This window comes from Azolla caroliniana, unplaced genomic scaffold (genome assembly GCF_043228905.1).
Source record: "Azolla caroliniana isolate FFs.n. ecotype wild unplaced genomic scaffold, voAzoCaro1.0.p SCAF_2, whole genome shotgun sequence".
Taxonomy (NCBI): domain Eukaryota; kingdom Viridiplantae; phylum Streptophyta; class Polypodiopsida; order Salviniales; family Salviniaceae; genus Azolla; species Azolla caroliniana.
In genome coordinates, this window is record NW_028230437.1 from 18,607,815 (window position 1) to 18,623,889 (window position 16,075).

Consider the following 16,075-nt stretch of genomic DNA (forward strand, 5'->3'; position numbering starts at 1 on the left):
TTCTTTCAATTTTGGAATGGTTATAGGTTGTTATATTAAACCTTTCACAATGTCGATTGGTTGTGTTGTTTCAAGGATTAAGCTCATCCTTAATTTTGACGTTCTATAGTTCTTGTCATTGAGTTCCTCCGTGATAAATTTCATTCATATTGAAATTGTTTTGTTTGTTGAACTTGTGTGAATCCATCTTCATAGATCTTCCAATTTGATCTTCTGGATACCACGTTGGGATTTAAAGTACTACCAACAAAGTATAAAAATTGTGTGTGTATATATATATAGCTTAATGTGGTGATAACATAAGAGACTACATTATGATCATGATTGGCATTATATTCATAGGTAGACGAGATCATACAGAAGTTTATAGTGGGAGTGTTCATTGTGACCAAATCTCACATGAATGTGTTTTAATTGTCATTGTGGACAAGAGACACAAGCATAGGTTGTTAAATTATTTTATCTCTTTTTTATTTAGCAATTGTTATTTAAATTAATATCTAGTAATTCTAATATAAATAATATTTTAACAATATCATACTTACTACTTCAAACAAGGTTTGATATGCATTTTTCTTTTCATCTCTTTTTTATCATATACAAGATTATGTTGTGCTCTTACCATGCAAGGACCCAACAAAGCATGAAAACATGGTATGGACGTTAGGATAGATAGATAGATATTTTTAGCACCCATACAAAGACCAAAATAGACCCATGGGACCTAAGTACAAAAGTTTTCTTGATGTTTGGCTTCTTCTTAGGAAGGGAGATTTATACTTCGAAGAACCAAGTTTTAATACACGTATATGCTCAACCCTGTAGGTGTTCTCTTTAGTGCTACTCTCAAGTCAACAACCCCTCTTAATATATATCATAACTTTAACGAATTGCACTATATGCAAAACATGTACATAAAAAGCAAGTGATACTCATCCTCCATTAGCCCTTCCTTGCATACCTCACAAAGACTTGTTAGATGAAGACCAAGGTCACTCAATTACCAATGACTAGACAAACAAACATATCATATGTGTAAAACAAACATATCACATGTACGAATACTACATGCTTGGTTAAAAAAGGTGAAAGCTCACAAACATCCATCTATCCATTCATTTGTCTATTGAGCCCTATATATACTAAACTCCACAAACATTGAGCCCTATATTTTACATGAGTAATGCATCAGTTTGCAATCCTTTACTCATGTATGAGGCAATCATGAATGGATCTCGAATCAATGAGTTCATGAATGGATCTCAAATGAGTATGTTCTCCTACCACTTCCTTGTTTTTCTAACGTACAAGCAATGCAGACGTACTAACCTTAAGAATATAGAATATAGTGTGAAATGTATTGGTATAGAAATTCAATTTATTGCCTCAAATGATTGGTATAGTAAATTGAATGTAACACAATTATATCATTATAGGCAGATGATATATTGTTTAACCCAGCACTAAAACGTAAAATTACTCACAATTGGGGTCCAAGTTGGTTTAGAGCAAATTTGGTTTGGAACTAACCTTACCAATGTAGAGTTTTAATGGAAGTAATTTTAATACATTAATATATTGTTCACATCGTTGATGTCCAAAATAAAGCTTTGTTGCCATGTGAGTGAAATATTCTGCATTGTGTTTTGACTAGGTGTATAGCTTAGGACAAACAGCTTTGCAACTCCCCTCCATCACGTCGCCATCTAGAAGGAACAAAAGGGCTATCATGTCAGCTTTGAAAATTCATCAAATTACAAGAGGTGGTATAATTGACATGAATGGACATATTGGAATAATATTTCTCATATTTTTCATGCGTAAAATCTTCATGAAAATGTGTAAGATGATTTTCTAAAAATGTCACCAAATCTTCCGTTTTAGTAAAAGCAATAATATCTTAATTCCGTCTCCATAGATATAGTATTTAGATTGTAATGCCGAACTGAAATAATAGCTCAAATATATACTAGCCTATATGATTAGATGCACCAAAGAGGAATTTTTTACTTGCTATTGATAATGTATGCTATACATACAACCTGTTAGCTTAATTATAATGTAAAAATGTTTAGTATCACCTATTTTTGTATTTTACTATTAGGAAATAAATGTACTCCATATCATTTTCTATGAAGAAGTGCACATTTTGTAACCTCCAATATAACACATAACAAAACATATATAACATTACAACAAGAATAGACATTACATATTTTCTCTCTCTGTCTCACTCACTTCTATCTTTCTTCTCTATCTTGTTTAATTCTTGCATGGTATCAGAGCAATTTATATGAATAAATACGCGACATACATCACATTAGATTGATACGAACAATCTAGAGAACCATTGGACACCTTGATAAGCAAATGACAAAGATAACTAGATGTAGCAATCTCAGCAAGTAACATTATTGATGAAACATCAAAATGTGAAATACTAATGGGTTCCTTGCCTGAATCATGGACCACATTCATGAGCATCCATAGCAACGAGAAGGATCTCAATCTCCGAACCTTGATTGGGAAAATCAAGCAAGATGAACTTCGAAGAAAGAACCCAAATAGTCAATAGACGCACGTCACATGGCAATGGTAGCGTGCATGAGACACCATTGCAAAGGCAGTTCTTACAAAAGCAATTACCCCAAGCTGAAGACATTCCAAAAATCTCATCCAGGGAGTAAGCCTTCCTCAAGGAGTGGAAGCAATCATCATGTGTATAATTATTTATAGATATTGTAACAGATTGCGTCATATTGTACGTGAGTGTCGAAAGAAACAATAAGACCAAAAGGGAAAAGGTAGAAGATTCTTTCCACAAGCAAAGAATGTTTCATTACAATCTAATACCAAAGAATATGAAGATAGAGACAAATTTTATACAAGCATTCATGTGTGAGATAGAAGTAGCACAAAGAAAAGATAAAAGTGGATCAAACAAAGTAGAATGGTATATGGCAATTACGAGAAAATCGGTGAATGCTTCAAATCTTTGGTACCTTGACACGGGCGCAATACACCATCTTACCCACAACAAGACCTTGCTCCACAATTATTAAACTCTTCCACAAGCCTTAGAAGTTCGATTTGGAGACAATGGCACAAAAGCCTTAGAATCTGCGTAGAGTTACCCCACATCCTGAATCCGATTGAATACTTGGGACCTATCCCCCCTTGCATAGAGTTACCCCACGGCAAAACATCCTGGAACCTACCCCCCCTTCCTACCACAATACCTTGATCCCGTTACTTGGGAGTAGTAACCAACATCGTGTTCTCTCGGAGCAGTTTGATGTTGTCCTCGTCCATTTTATAGAATCCTCAGCCTTCTTTTCGACGGTTTTCTTGATCCATTCGGAATATCTCTTGTTCGGCCGCTTGTGTTGACCACTCAGTCCAGCCGTGATTTAGTGCTTTGCCGATTGTCTGTTCTAGCTTCACACGATGTCTAGCCAATATGACCCTAATCTTAGCTTCGCCCATCTCAGTTCTCGACCAAAGCTCCCACAACTCGTTTGCTGCTGCTTGTGCACGGCGGTCGTGTTGGGCTTGCATCTCTTCCAGTCTGGCTAGCAGCTCCTTGACCTGCACATCGAAGTGATCTCGTTCACTCTCTAATTGGTGCACCATCGGCTCTTCGGCCTCTCCAAATGCCGTCTGCACATTTTCAAATCATGCCGGTACCGTCTCGATGGTGTCTTGTTGTAGCCAATCGCAAACTCAGAGGTCTAACAGCGACTTGTGTTGTTTGTTGAAGTCAATCAGGAATCATTGTGCTTTTTCTGCAGTTTTTTCTAACTTCTCCTCTTCAACTCAGAGGTCTTGATTGAGGTTCTCCTTCTCGGCTTTACGCACTCGTTCGAAATCTTCCTCCTTCCTGAGGTCTCGAGTGAGCTTCTGCCGAATCCTCTTTCACCCGATATGCTCAGTCGAACTCCTTGGTTTTCTCTTGTAAGGTCGTTTCGAGTTGCTGCTGGAGTTTGACTTCACAATTCTTTGATTGTTGTAATGCCTCTCGGAGTTGGTCAATTTTTGCTAAGGCCACCTGATGGAGTTGCGTGGCCTTCGCGGCAACCGCCGTCTGTGCTTCCAATTCTTCCGAGAGGTTGGCGGGAGGGGGTGGTGTTGTGATGGCAAAGGGTTTTTCTCAGCTCGTTACGTCGGCCTCTCGAAGTTGGCATTCTGATTCTTTGACCCTGGCTGTCGATTCTTTCCATTGCTTTACCGCCAATTCAGCCCCTTTTCACGTCTTCTTATCATTATAGGCCATGTCCTTGGCTGCTCTTGTTGTTTTTGCGAGCTCTTGGTATACTTCTACTTCTACCAAGGCCATGTTTAGTGCTCGCAACTCAATTGCTAGGTTGTTGGTCTTTGTGTGGCGTTTCTTGCCGATTTTCGGCAAGGCATCCTCTTCTTCTTCTTCTTCAATTTCCCTGGCCAGCGCTCTCTATATCGTAAGCCGCTCTTCGTGTTCCTCCGCAATTCTTGCTGTAGCTGCTACTTGTAGTGCGGCGAGATGATCGATTAGCCCAAACATACTGTCGTGGCTTAGAATGACAGCGAGCTCGAATGTTGCGGCTGGGATATTGAGGAAGGTCATGAGTGTATCCTCCGAGGTAAGGGATGCATATCCCCCCTACATCTTTCCTGTAAAAGATGGGGCCGCGTTTGTGGCTATGACCACGGTCTTGCCGGCCTACATCTTGGAGGCCGTGACTAAGGAGGAGTACTCCCCGAAATGACTATGTTCTTCGTCTTCGCGTGAAATGACTATGTTTCTCTAAAGAAATAGCTTTTGTAATCGTTGCGATTACCCCGAGGAGAGACTATGTGCCCTAGATTTTAGAATCCTTTTCACCATTACACTCTGTTAATGCCACGCATTAGAAAAAGAACTGTGCTTGCGTTCTTTGGGTTCTGTGCATACAACTTAAATAATGCTTGGTGGGGATTGTTTTCTTTTTATTATTTTAGAAGTAATATACACCTAATTTATAGGTTAGTTCTTTTTCTTTTATAGTGGATGGGATCCTCCTTCCAATTTTCATTTTGGTGGTATTTCCCCAACTCCTCTTTCGTCGGCGTGATCCGCATCAATCCGTTGGCGGTTTGTGTCCCTGATTTGATTTTCCTCTTCAAACTGGTTTGGAGGTGTCAACCCGAGATATGCTTTCACGTGGAACCCGGTGACCCACTTCGGCATCACTTCTCCAGTTAAGGTACCGAGCTGATACATCCCGTTAATTCCGTCTATGATCCAATACAGTTCCGTCCATCAGAACCTTAGCTTTCCTAGCATTTGTCTGAGCCGTGTTTGGAAGACTAGCATTGCCTTGTCGATTCTGAACGATCACTTGTTTCTAGCTCAGTGTCGATCAACAAAGGCTTTCTATCAACTTGGCTCTTGCTCCAGTTTACACATGCAATTGATCCTTTCTTCTTCGAGTTCGAATAATTGCTCTAGCCGCTTTTGTTCGGATTCGGCTTCGGGTAGTTGTTCCATTGTCTGCCATTGCAAACTTGGCACTTGAAATTCGATCGGCATTATTGTCTCTAATCCAAACGCAAGTCGAAATGGAGTTGATTGTATACTCGTCTTATAAGTCGTGCAATAGTTCGAGACAGCACTCACAGTTTCTGATCCTAGTCAGTTTGATGTTTGTTTACGATTTTCTTTACAATATTCTACAATGTTTTATTAGTTGACTCAGCTAGACCATTAGCTTGAGGGTAGTAGGGTGTGCTTTTCTTGTGAACCACTGTGTAGTCATACATGAGCTCGTGCACTACTTTGTTGATAAAGTGGTCACCTTGGTCGTTGATCACTTTGATTGGACAACTGAACCGGCATCATATATTTTCATATAGGAATTTTTCCATGGACGCAGCCATGTTGTCTCTGAGCACCTTCACTTCTACCCTCTTGGTACAATAATTGGTCACGACAATGACGTATTGATTTCATGTGTGTGCCACGACCAATTTGAATAGAACCTCAAAATCGTAATCAATGGTCACGCATTTTTTATTTCGGCAGTAGTCCTACGCCTATACGCACCAGGCGCATATGCGATTCTGCTCTACATCGAGGGAATTCACATGCTCCATGGATTGGCTGACGACAAAGTCGACCAATATTTAGATGAGAACCCAAAACTAGTACCGCTATTTAAAATCTATGTAATCGAAGCGGTCAGTCCATACGTGTCCAGGAGGGACATCAAGACAGAGGAGAACTTATGGGAGCTTGACCCAAAAATCTGTGGAAGAACTACATCAAGCTCAAGAGGCCCAAGAACAAGAAAAGGTTATATCCTAGCGCATGGAGGCATCAACGTTGCAGGAAGTCGATTTAGGGATGACATATGATCCCCCGCCGACTAAGGTAGCCAAGGAGTTGCCGCCCGCCAAGAAATTGGTAAGAATGGAACTATTAAGGGAATATAAAGATGTGTTTGTGTGGAAATACAATGACATACCGGGTCTCAACCGCAGGTTTTATCAACACTAGATACATCTCAACAAGGACACAAAACCGGTACAATAGAGGCAGTACTAGATGAATCTGAATTACATGGCCAAGGTAAAAGAGAAAATCGAAAAGGTCTTGCAAGTCGGTTTCATTCGGCTAGGTAAGAAAGCAACATGTCTAAGTCCAATCATGGTTGTGCCGAAAAAGCAACCACGGACACATTTCCCCTGCCATTCATAGACGGCATATTAGACATTGTAGCAAGGCACGACATCTACAGCTTCCTAGACGGTTTCAATGGGTACAATCAAATCCGGATGCATCCAAATGATCAGGAAAAGACGACGTTCATCACAGAATGGGGTGTTTTCGTGGTGGTCGTCATGATGTTCGTCCTAAAAACGGCACCTATAACATTCCAGCGAATCATCATGGAAATATTCGATGATTACATTCCTGCATTTTTGCAGTTATTTTTGCAGTCCACAGTAGACATATCGAACATCTAGAACATCTAGGACTCTGCTTGGACAAATGTCGGGCAATTCTATTCAAATTGAACTCCATGAAATGCACATTCGATGTCACCAGCAAAGCGCTACTGGGACATCGTCTGCCAGGAAGGAATCACAGTAGATCCCAACAACGTCAAAGCGATAATCAAGGCTCCAGCACCAAAGAACGTGAATGCCTTGAGCTGATTTTTAGCACTATTATCAACAAAAGATAAGCACATGGGCTGAAAGTACAAGCCAAAGAGCACTTGGGCCGGCATGACTTAGACCAAAATACTCCACAATGGATCATTGTCACATTGAGAGTAATCATGAAAGAGAGTCAACTACAAGGAAAAACAACTTATTGTTGTTTTGTTGATTTCAAGAAAGCTTTTGATACCGTACCACGAAGTGAGCTTTGGAATAGAATGGTAGAGATTGACATGCCATTGGAGTATCGAGTTGTTGTTGCACGCCTATATGAACAAGTTAAATGCCAACTAAAATTTAATAGTGGATTCTAAAAGCACTTTTTAAGTAACATGGGGGTCAATCAAGGATGTCCACTATCACCCACACTTTTTGGCTTATGTATTGATAAATTAGAAGAAGTGGTGAATAAGGTTGCAAGAGAAGAAGGATTGAATACCTCCCAAATTGATACAACATGTTTGCTTTTTATATGTAGATGATGTGGTACTCTTCTCATACATATGATGTTCATAGTATGCAACATTTACTTGGGGTATTAGAAGAATTTTGCCATAATGGTGGACTAGGAGTGAATGTGGAGGAAACAAAATTGATGGCAGTGCAAAGCATCCAACCCCATCATTACCCTATGGTCACATATAGAGGTGAACATGATACAATTTGTTCAAAGATTTAAATATCTTGGTATTGATGTACCCGCCACAAATAAATGGAGTGCATGCTTTGATTCGTTGTCTAGACCTATTCGTTGGTGAGACAGTCAACGTGGATCCTCGTGTTGACCTCATATGCCTCTAGGTGGAGGGGCGCATTAGCTTTTTTGATATAACCACACAGACTGTGTCTTTTCAACCAGATGCACAAATCAAAGGACACTTCGATCAGCATGGCTGCATCTTCTTCTACGTTTGAGAGGTTTCGGGGTGGGAGTCTATTGTTATGTGCATTACAACAGGAGTGAATGTGGAGGAAACAAAAATTATGGCAGTGCAAAATATCCAACCCCATCATTACCCTATGCTCACATATAGAGGTGGACATGATACAATTTGTTCAAAGCTTTAAATATCTTGGTATTGATGTACCCGCCACAAATAAATGGAGTGCATGCTTTGATTCTCGGCTTCAACCCGGTTGGGAATCATATTACCTTTTGGAGAACCAATGCAACCAAAGTGATACTTGTGGATGGGAAGTAAAGTAATGTTGTTCAATGCCATGGTAACTTGACAAGTATTGCTTTATGGAGTAGAAATATGGGGTGACACTATCTCTCTTAATGCATGGAATAAGATTGAGAAAATTCAAAAGATGTTTTTAAGGAGGCAATTAGGAATTAAATGCACTACCGCTTACCAAGTTATGGTCTTGAAAACACGTGTTCGGCCCAGAGATATAAGCACTCCAAAGAGTATATAGATATATTGCAAAAGTCAAGAATATGCCGAATCATCGATTGCCACATCTTGCTTGAATGTTAGATGTAAGTTACAAACGAGTCATAAGAGTAAAAATCTCTCATCCGGTTGGGTTGTTGACATAAGAAAATGGTTCAATAGATAAAATATGGATGATCTTTTAAAGTTTACAAGCGATGTTATGCATTATGTAATGATTGAGAAAGGTTGGGGGGAATCATTAAGGATGAAATGGGAAGATGCTAAGAGGACAAAGCTAGAATACTACATTGCAAAAATTAACCCTAAATGTTGGTCTCAATATAAGGCAAGAATGCCTATTGATCGTATCCAACCTTATCTTTCTTTTTTTCCAAAAGATTTCCTTCATTAGTATTAAGAAAACAGCCAAAAGGCTACAAAATGTACAATCAGAAAGTGTTATATACAAAAGAGAAGGTTTGGGCAAGGACTAGGGGTGATGATATTTCCATATTGGTTCTTGAGAGGAAACTGTGAATAGAGGCAGCTTCCTCCAGAACTGTAGTAATTTTTTCTTTTTCTTAAGAACAACCTCATACGAGCCTGACATATTGTCATATTGTCATATCCAACCTTATCTCGTTACCAATATGAGTAGTATTGCTCGTTGAGCACTCACACTACTTCACGCTCGATCTCACACGTTGGGTATTGAAGTTGCATCATGGAATCAAAATGTAACGAATTTGAGGGCATGTGAAGTATGCAATGAAGGCATGGTAGAGGATGAATGTCACTTGCTCTTCACATGCTCGGCATATATTGCAATTCACTCAAGAAATGATGACATATTAAGAGGGAGTGATAACTTAAGTGCCATACTTAAGACACCACCTTCACATATGCCTTATTCACACGTAAACACTAAATCCTTCAAGGTATGAATACCCCTTTTTAAGAAAGAGACACATATCAAGAACACATGTATACTCTAGTCCCGTAGGTCAAAAATGGCCTCTTTATGGACGATAAAAAATTCTAATTCTAATTCTCTCTCTCTCTCGTTTATTTCTCACACAATCAGTAGACTTATAACCTCTCCCACAGACAATGTCAATCGTTTTATGGTATGCAGACTTATAACCTCTCCCACAAACAATGTCAATCGTTTTATGGTATGCGTAAAGAAAATAACGTTTCAAATGATTAATTCATATATGTACATGTAAACAAGAAAGTAAATTCCAAATACAAGCAAGCAAAGCAACGTTTTGATTATCTACAATATTACGCCTAGGTACCATTTCCAAAACTATCTCAGCTAGATCGATGAGTTTTTTTTATAAATCATATAGTGGAGAAAGAAAAGAGTGGAGATGAAAGAATGTAATTATAACATGCCTGAGCTGCGAAAGGTCATCATTCTTGTAGGCGCTACCAACATCATCACATTCTTTTGTTGCACTACTGACCTTGCCGCCGCCATCATCATCATCATCATGGCTACCAACAGAGGAGGTGAAGCTCATCATTGTCTTTTCTTCTTCTTCTTCTTCCTCTTCTTCCAAGTCCAGACCATGATCATAAGGTCTTAATTCCATCAACTACAACACGTATATATGTATATAGACACACACACACACACACACATTAGTCATGTGTATGTGTATGTGTGTGTAGTGAAAGAGAGAGACAGAGATTGTTTTCAATTCAGCTTCAATGTTTATGTATATATATGAAGCAGCACTAGCAGATAAAGTGAATAATGCTAACGAAATAAATAGATAGATGTTTGTGAGGTGTCTCACCTCCTTCCTCAACCTCTCATTCTCTTGCATGAGCTCTCTTTGCTGCCCAAATGATTATGTAACAAGATACCATTAATTTTACGTATAAAGACATGCAGACATACATCTCTACACAACACCGACATTCATTGATAATGCATAGGAACTAACCTTCTGGACTCTTTTCTCCAAGCTCATCAACATCACTTCCGTCTAATTTTATTCAAAACATAGTCAAAATAAGTAAGCTATATTTTAACGCGAAACATCTTGATGTGCCCAGTATTTAAATTCATTCATTTTCTAATGTCACATCTTATAATTCATGCTCAACCAAAAGTAAGAAAAACACCACACATTCTATAGTACTGCATGGTACACATAAAAAGCATAGAAAATGATAGAACTTAATTCCTTAAGGCTTGACTCAACATGAACAGAACGTTAAAGAGCATGTGTTTGGGTTGAGTGTTTGGATTGAATGTCCATGTTACCGTAAACTGATGGATGGTTCTGAGCCCCTTTTCTACATCCTCCTCCAACTTTCCCAGATCCTCATATGATAGCTTCCGTAGTGCTTCTGTTTCACCGGTTCTCAATCTGCAAACGCGCACATTGATAAACAAATTCGCTCTTTTTGTAATACATTACAGTATTGCTTGCAAACAAGAATCTTAGAACGGAGATGTCGCCAACCAACTTTGGGGAGATACGTAGTTGATGGCAATGATCTCAGTAGCAGTGAATGTGAGGTGATATGAATATCCATAAACAATGGCTAGGATGAAATGATCCCTAAGGACAATATATTTGCCTTCAAAATGGAGTCTTTCAAACCAGAAAGTAGTGTTCCTCTGTATCTTTTGAGACATGTACCAAGATTGTACAAAAACATACATAGGAAAAAAAATCCTATATATTATGATCTGCACAATTTCCCTTGGGCAATACATTACTCAGTGGTGGGACACCTCGAATGGATGTAAAACCCACATGCAAATCCTAGATATGGCAACCAATCTAACGACAGACATGAAAATTAACATAAAAGGAATGATCAAACTGAGACAAGCACCTACACCACACTCACATGCACAGAAAGTGAAACATTTAATGACTGTAACGAACTACTCATGGTATTAAACCCAATACTCAAAACTTCGAAGATGTTACATTCACCCTAAGTATATGGACAGATAATATACCTTTGCTCTCGCTGAAGCCTCTCCACTTCATTCCGCAACATCATTACCTCCTGACTCAAAATATACATTGTCACCTTTGTATAATACAATAGAACTAAAGAGACAGATATCCAAGTATATTACATTAAAGTGTTTGAGTGTGTATATGATCTATTAAAAAAATGTAAAACCATCAAATCATTTTGATTCACTCTTTTCCAGCAGCCCAGCAGCCATAGTGTGCACATATTCCCGAATGCTCCCTTGTAGAAAAGCATATGCATAGCAGCAATTGGCAATTACACCATATGCATATGCAAAAACTACCCATAACAGGTATAATTGTCCGTTCCTTTTAAGGTATTTTGTAAACCATCCGACAACGAGCAGTCATAACATTACCAAGGAGTAGAGAAATGATAACTGTCAAGGCAACATATTGTCAAAACATCAAAAACTGTTAATAAACAAATTCACAATTTTAATACACCTGTAGATATAATTCAACTAATAAATATCGGCCCACATCAATTAGGTAACCAATTGGTCCATATTTGTTAGGGAAATTCCTAAGACGCAATCATAACATGATTGGAATAGAAATGAATGCAAGTCATCCACATGCATCGAACCAAGTATAGATATTAAAAGAATCCCAACACATTTCCGCACCTTCGGAGAGCATTAATCCAAGTATAAGTGTCATAACAGAATAGCAAAAACAAACAACCGAAGAATGTTTCTGGATATTAAATGACTAAATAATGGTAGATTGGTCACTTCCAAGGATACGACAGTATAATTCAATACAATATTTGAAGCTTGAAAGTAAAAGAAAGATGCACATGATCGGTACAGTTGAGAAAATTAAGCAAATTTTCTGATAAGCCAGATTAGCAAGAACGGAAATAACAGCTAAGGTAACACACACACAAATTTGATAACGAAGTTCACCCAATTGTAGCTAAATCTCCGGAATTGCCACCGATCGTTTCCGAAAAGGAGAAAATATACAAAATGTTTATATCAGTTGACAACTCATAACCCGCTACTATCTTTGTCAACATATTTTCTTCATTATTAACAGCTCATCTTGGAAGATTTGATAAATTGATAATGATGTCCAATATGCTTGGTTGTAGAATGAAATGTTTCAATTATTTGCCAAGTTTATTGCATTGTCACTATCTCTATGCCTCAATACACTTAAATCTCTTTTCTAGCTTCAGTCATTGCTACATACTTAACCTTTGTAGTGGATATAGTGACAATCTTTTATAGCTATGACATCCGACATCTGACGAAAGGTTGAATTATAAGAGTGAATATATTATGATCCGTGATGCTTTTTATGGACTTCACCTCCGAAGTCTACATCTACATAGCCTTGTACTTTTAACCCACCCTTACCACAGTACAAACACTTCTTTCAATGAGCTCTCCCTCAAATTGCTATAAATTTGAGGATGTCTAGTCTCATACAAACCATTGCGTACATCAAACAACGTCCAATGGGTAAAGCATAAAGAATCTTAGCCATGAGATCTCTCCTTTCCTTCATCTACAGGGATTGATCCTTGGATAATTGAAGAGACTTTCTGAGAGTTTGCTAATTAACTTTGCATCAACAATGTTAAATGTCTACAAAAAATAATTGATATACTTAAAACAGAAATAACTGTGAAACACCTCTATGCTTATCTCTTGTGATTTGCATTCCAAGAATCTGCTTTCTTGGACCCAAGTGTTTCATGTCAAACTCCTCTGACAATTGTTGATTCAACCTTCTAATATTATCCATATTAAAACCTTCTCCGAACATATTATCAACGTCAAGTAGTAAGTTGATAGCTAGACTTATATGTTATGAAGTAGGGATAGTGATCAACCTTGCACTTCTGAATACCTTCCTTGTGCATGAAGCCATCAAACTTTCTATACCACTTTCTCGGGGTTTTTGCATGTATATCTCCTCATGCACGTATCTATCCAAATCCTTATAGCTCTTTCTATCAACGTTTGGTTCATATGTCCTGCTACACCATTGTGTTGAGTTGTACCTGACACAGTCCTCTCCATTCTGATCTCGTGCTCATAGCAAAAGTTCTTAAGAAGTCTCTTATAACAGTCCACCTTCCTACCTAGAGATGTTGTAGGGTTTATCCATATTATTTTATTTTCCAAGTTGATAATATCAGTTCAGATCTCTCTATTCTTTTCCATTATGGTCATGATTTAGATGAAAACAACTCAAGCTATATAAGAACTGAGGTAGTGCGTTTATGCTTATGCCATGTGACTTGAAACATTGTTCCAATTTAGCATAACAACAATGACTAACTCCATGCTCAACAGTTTATTTTGATGAAATAAATGAAAACCTTGACTACCTTCGTTTATGAAGATTCGAGAGACATTTAATACTAGTCACTTATAATAATAAAATGTCGTTCCACATATCTTTACTCAAACTATATGATGTGACACCAATTTTTCACTCCTCATACGTTGGATCATTGAGACTGAAGATATCTCTAAATCTTTCAGACAGCTTGCACTTGGAACAATTCTTTATCCAAAAGATGAATTAAATTTTTGAGGAAATAGGTTCCCAAAAGTTAATGCATGTGATATTCAATAATCAGTCATATTATGTTTCTATAGGGAGCTTAATTAAGAACGTGTATAAGCGCACAATATAACTTCCTCATATGCACTCCATAACATCACCTTATAGTTCAAAGATATTGAAAAATTTGTTTGAATCCAAAAAGCCAATCTCACAAGCGGAAATATTATTATCAAGAAAGAAGGTATCTTTCTTAATTTATCACCAAGTATGCAAAGTTAGACCTCATGGAACATATGTAGACATGGTATGGACTAAGGTTCATTATGATATATCGATTAACCCAAAAAATATGGCAGATTTTGAGATAAAACCGTGATCTAAGATTTCTTGCTTGCTTTGAATGACCCCAACTTAAAGAAAGTGAGATAGTTCAACTTTTCTTACGAGATTCCAAGTGTGAAATGCACATAAGAGATCAAAACAAGTCTACTTAGTTTCTTACGTCTTGCTCAATTTATAGTCGATACAAAGGTACCCCGTTTGGGTTGGCTTAGCTACATGCATGCTAAAAAGGGTGTGCTAAAAGGGTGGTACGTAGGAACACATGCACACCACATTTCCCCCTTGAGAGAAACAAGAGATTGAGGAACAAGAACAAGAACTATGGCTTGTCGAAGGAGGGGGAGCATTTGTTAGAGATAGAGCCCCCAAGTGGCACTATCCATGTTGGCAAGTTTCGAATGGATATCAATGGACGATTCTAGTGGGAGGCGAGGGTCACGCCCATAGAGTGCTTGAAAAGGGCTGATTCGTGTTGACACTTGTGCGGATGTATTGTAAGCATGGGTGACGAAAGGCAAGGTTTGATCCCAGGTTTTCGGCAATCTTCTTCTTGAGGGTATTGTTCACGCGTTCTGTGAGGCCATTTGTCTGAGGATGGTATGGGGACATAAACACCTCCTTGACACCTAATTGAGTTGCAACGACGTTGAGGACATCCCTGTGGAACTAGCGGCCCTGAGAAGATAATAGTGGGACGAGGTTAGTGATGGAAAACGAGCTAGCAATTGGCGAATAGATATCAATCGCGCCAGTGGACTGAGAGCCACCTAGACTTCACTAAGGTTGGGGACATGAGAGCTATTGTGTAGAAATGCACATAAGAGATCAAAACCAATCTACTTAGCTTCTTACTTCTTGCTCAATTTATAGTCGATACAAAGGTACCCATTTGGGTTGGGTTCACTACATGCATGCTAAAAAGGTGGCACAAAGGAACACATGCACACCACACAAGAATCAGAATTTCTTTCAACAAATTACATGCCTTTTGCAACCAATGTATTCTTTACTATGGATTTCTTGATTGCATGACATGCATTTTAACATAATTAAAAATATAAAAACCAAGGTATTAGCTCATTAGAATAGGTTTAGTTGACCAATTGTTAAGTACATACTTGTCGTACATAATATCATTCATGAAGACATTGCCACCATCCTAGGCACCCAGGTCAATGGATCATAAAAGAAAAGGTGAACAAAACAAAAACTCCCTTCAAAGCTCTAAGAGAAAGGGTCACCCCAATGTGAAAGAGGTCAACCCTTGTTGTAGAAGGCGACAAATGTCAGTTTTGGTGAATATTGTAGCCCTTCTTCCCTCTTGAGTTTTCCTTTTTTCCGATAACCTAAGCTTGAGTTCTCCCTGATTTCCATAACCTTTCACTAGAGTGATAGAGTGATCAATGTTAAGAACTATTAGCTATACCATAATCATTTCTGATTTTCAATGTGTGTTGGGAACTCTTATATTGATTATTAACATGGGCTAGCATGACCATATATATTATTTATCTTCTATTAGATGCGTGTATCTATACTTTTTAAACTCTTCTTAGGATGAACTTAGTGTCTTAATTAAGAGTTAACACAATGAAGTGTGAGTAAGAGTTAACAAGGTTAGGGCTA

General features: G+C 38.2%; 1 protein-coding gene across 1 annotated transcript in view; it reads right to left on the reverse strand.

Moving 5' to 3' along the window:
- Positions 1-1,436: 1,436 nt before the first annotated feature.
- LOC147867472 (agamous-like MADS-box protein AGL11) overlaps positions 1,437-16,075 on the reverse strand; it is a 28,904-nt gene continuing 14,265 nt past the window's right edge. Inside the window, exons 3-8 of the mRNA XM_087339608.1 lie at positions 11,557-11,606; positions 10,846-10,951; positions 10,523-10,564; positions 10,373-10,414; positions 9,966-10,168; positions 1,437-1,706 (exon numbers count right to left, since the gene is read on the reverse strand). Coding sequence (XP_087195734.1) covers positions 1,664-1,706; positions 9,966-10,168; positions 10,373-10,414; positions 10,523-10,564; positions 10,846-10,951; positions 11,557-11,606 — 486 coding nt within the window. The 3' untranslated portion in view covers positions 1,437-1,663. The remainder of the gene's footprint in view (positions 1,707-9,965; positions 10,169-10,372; positions 10,415-10,522; positions 10,565-10,845; positions 10,952-11,556; positions 11,607-16,075) is intronic.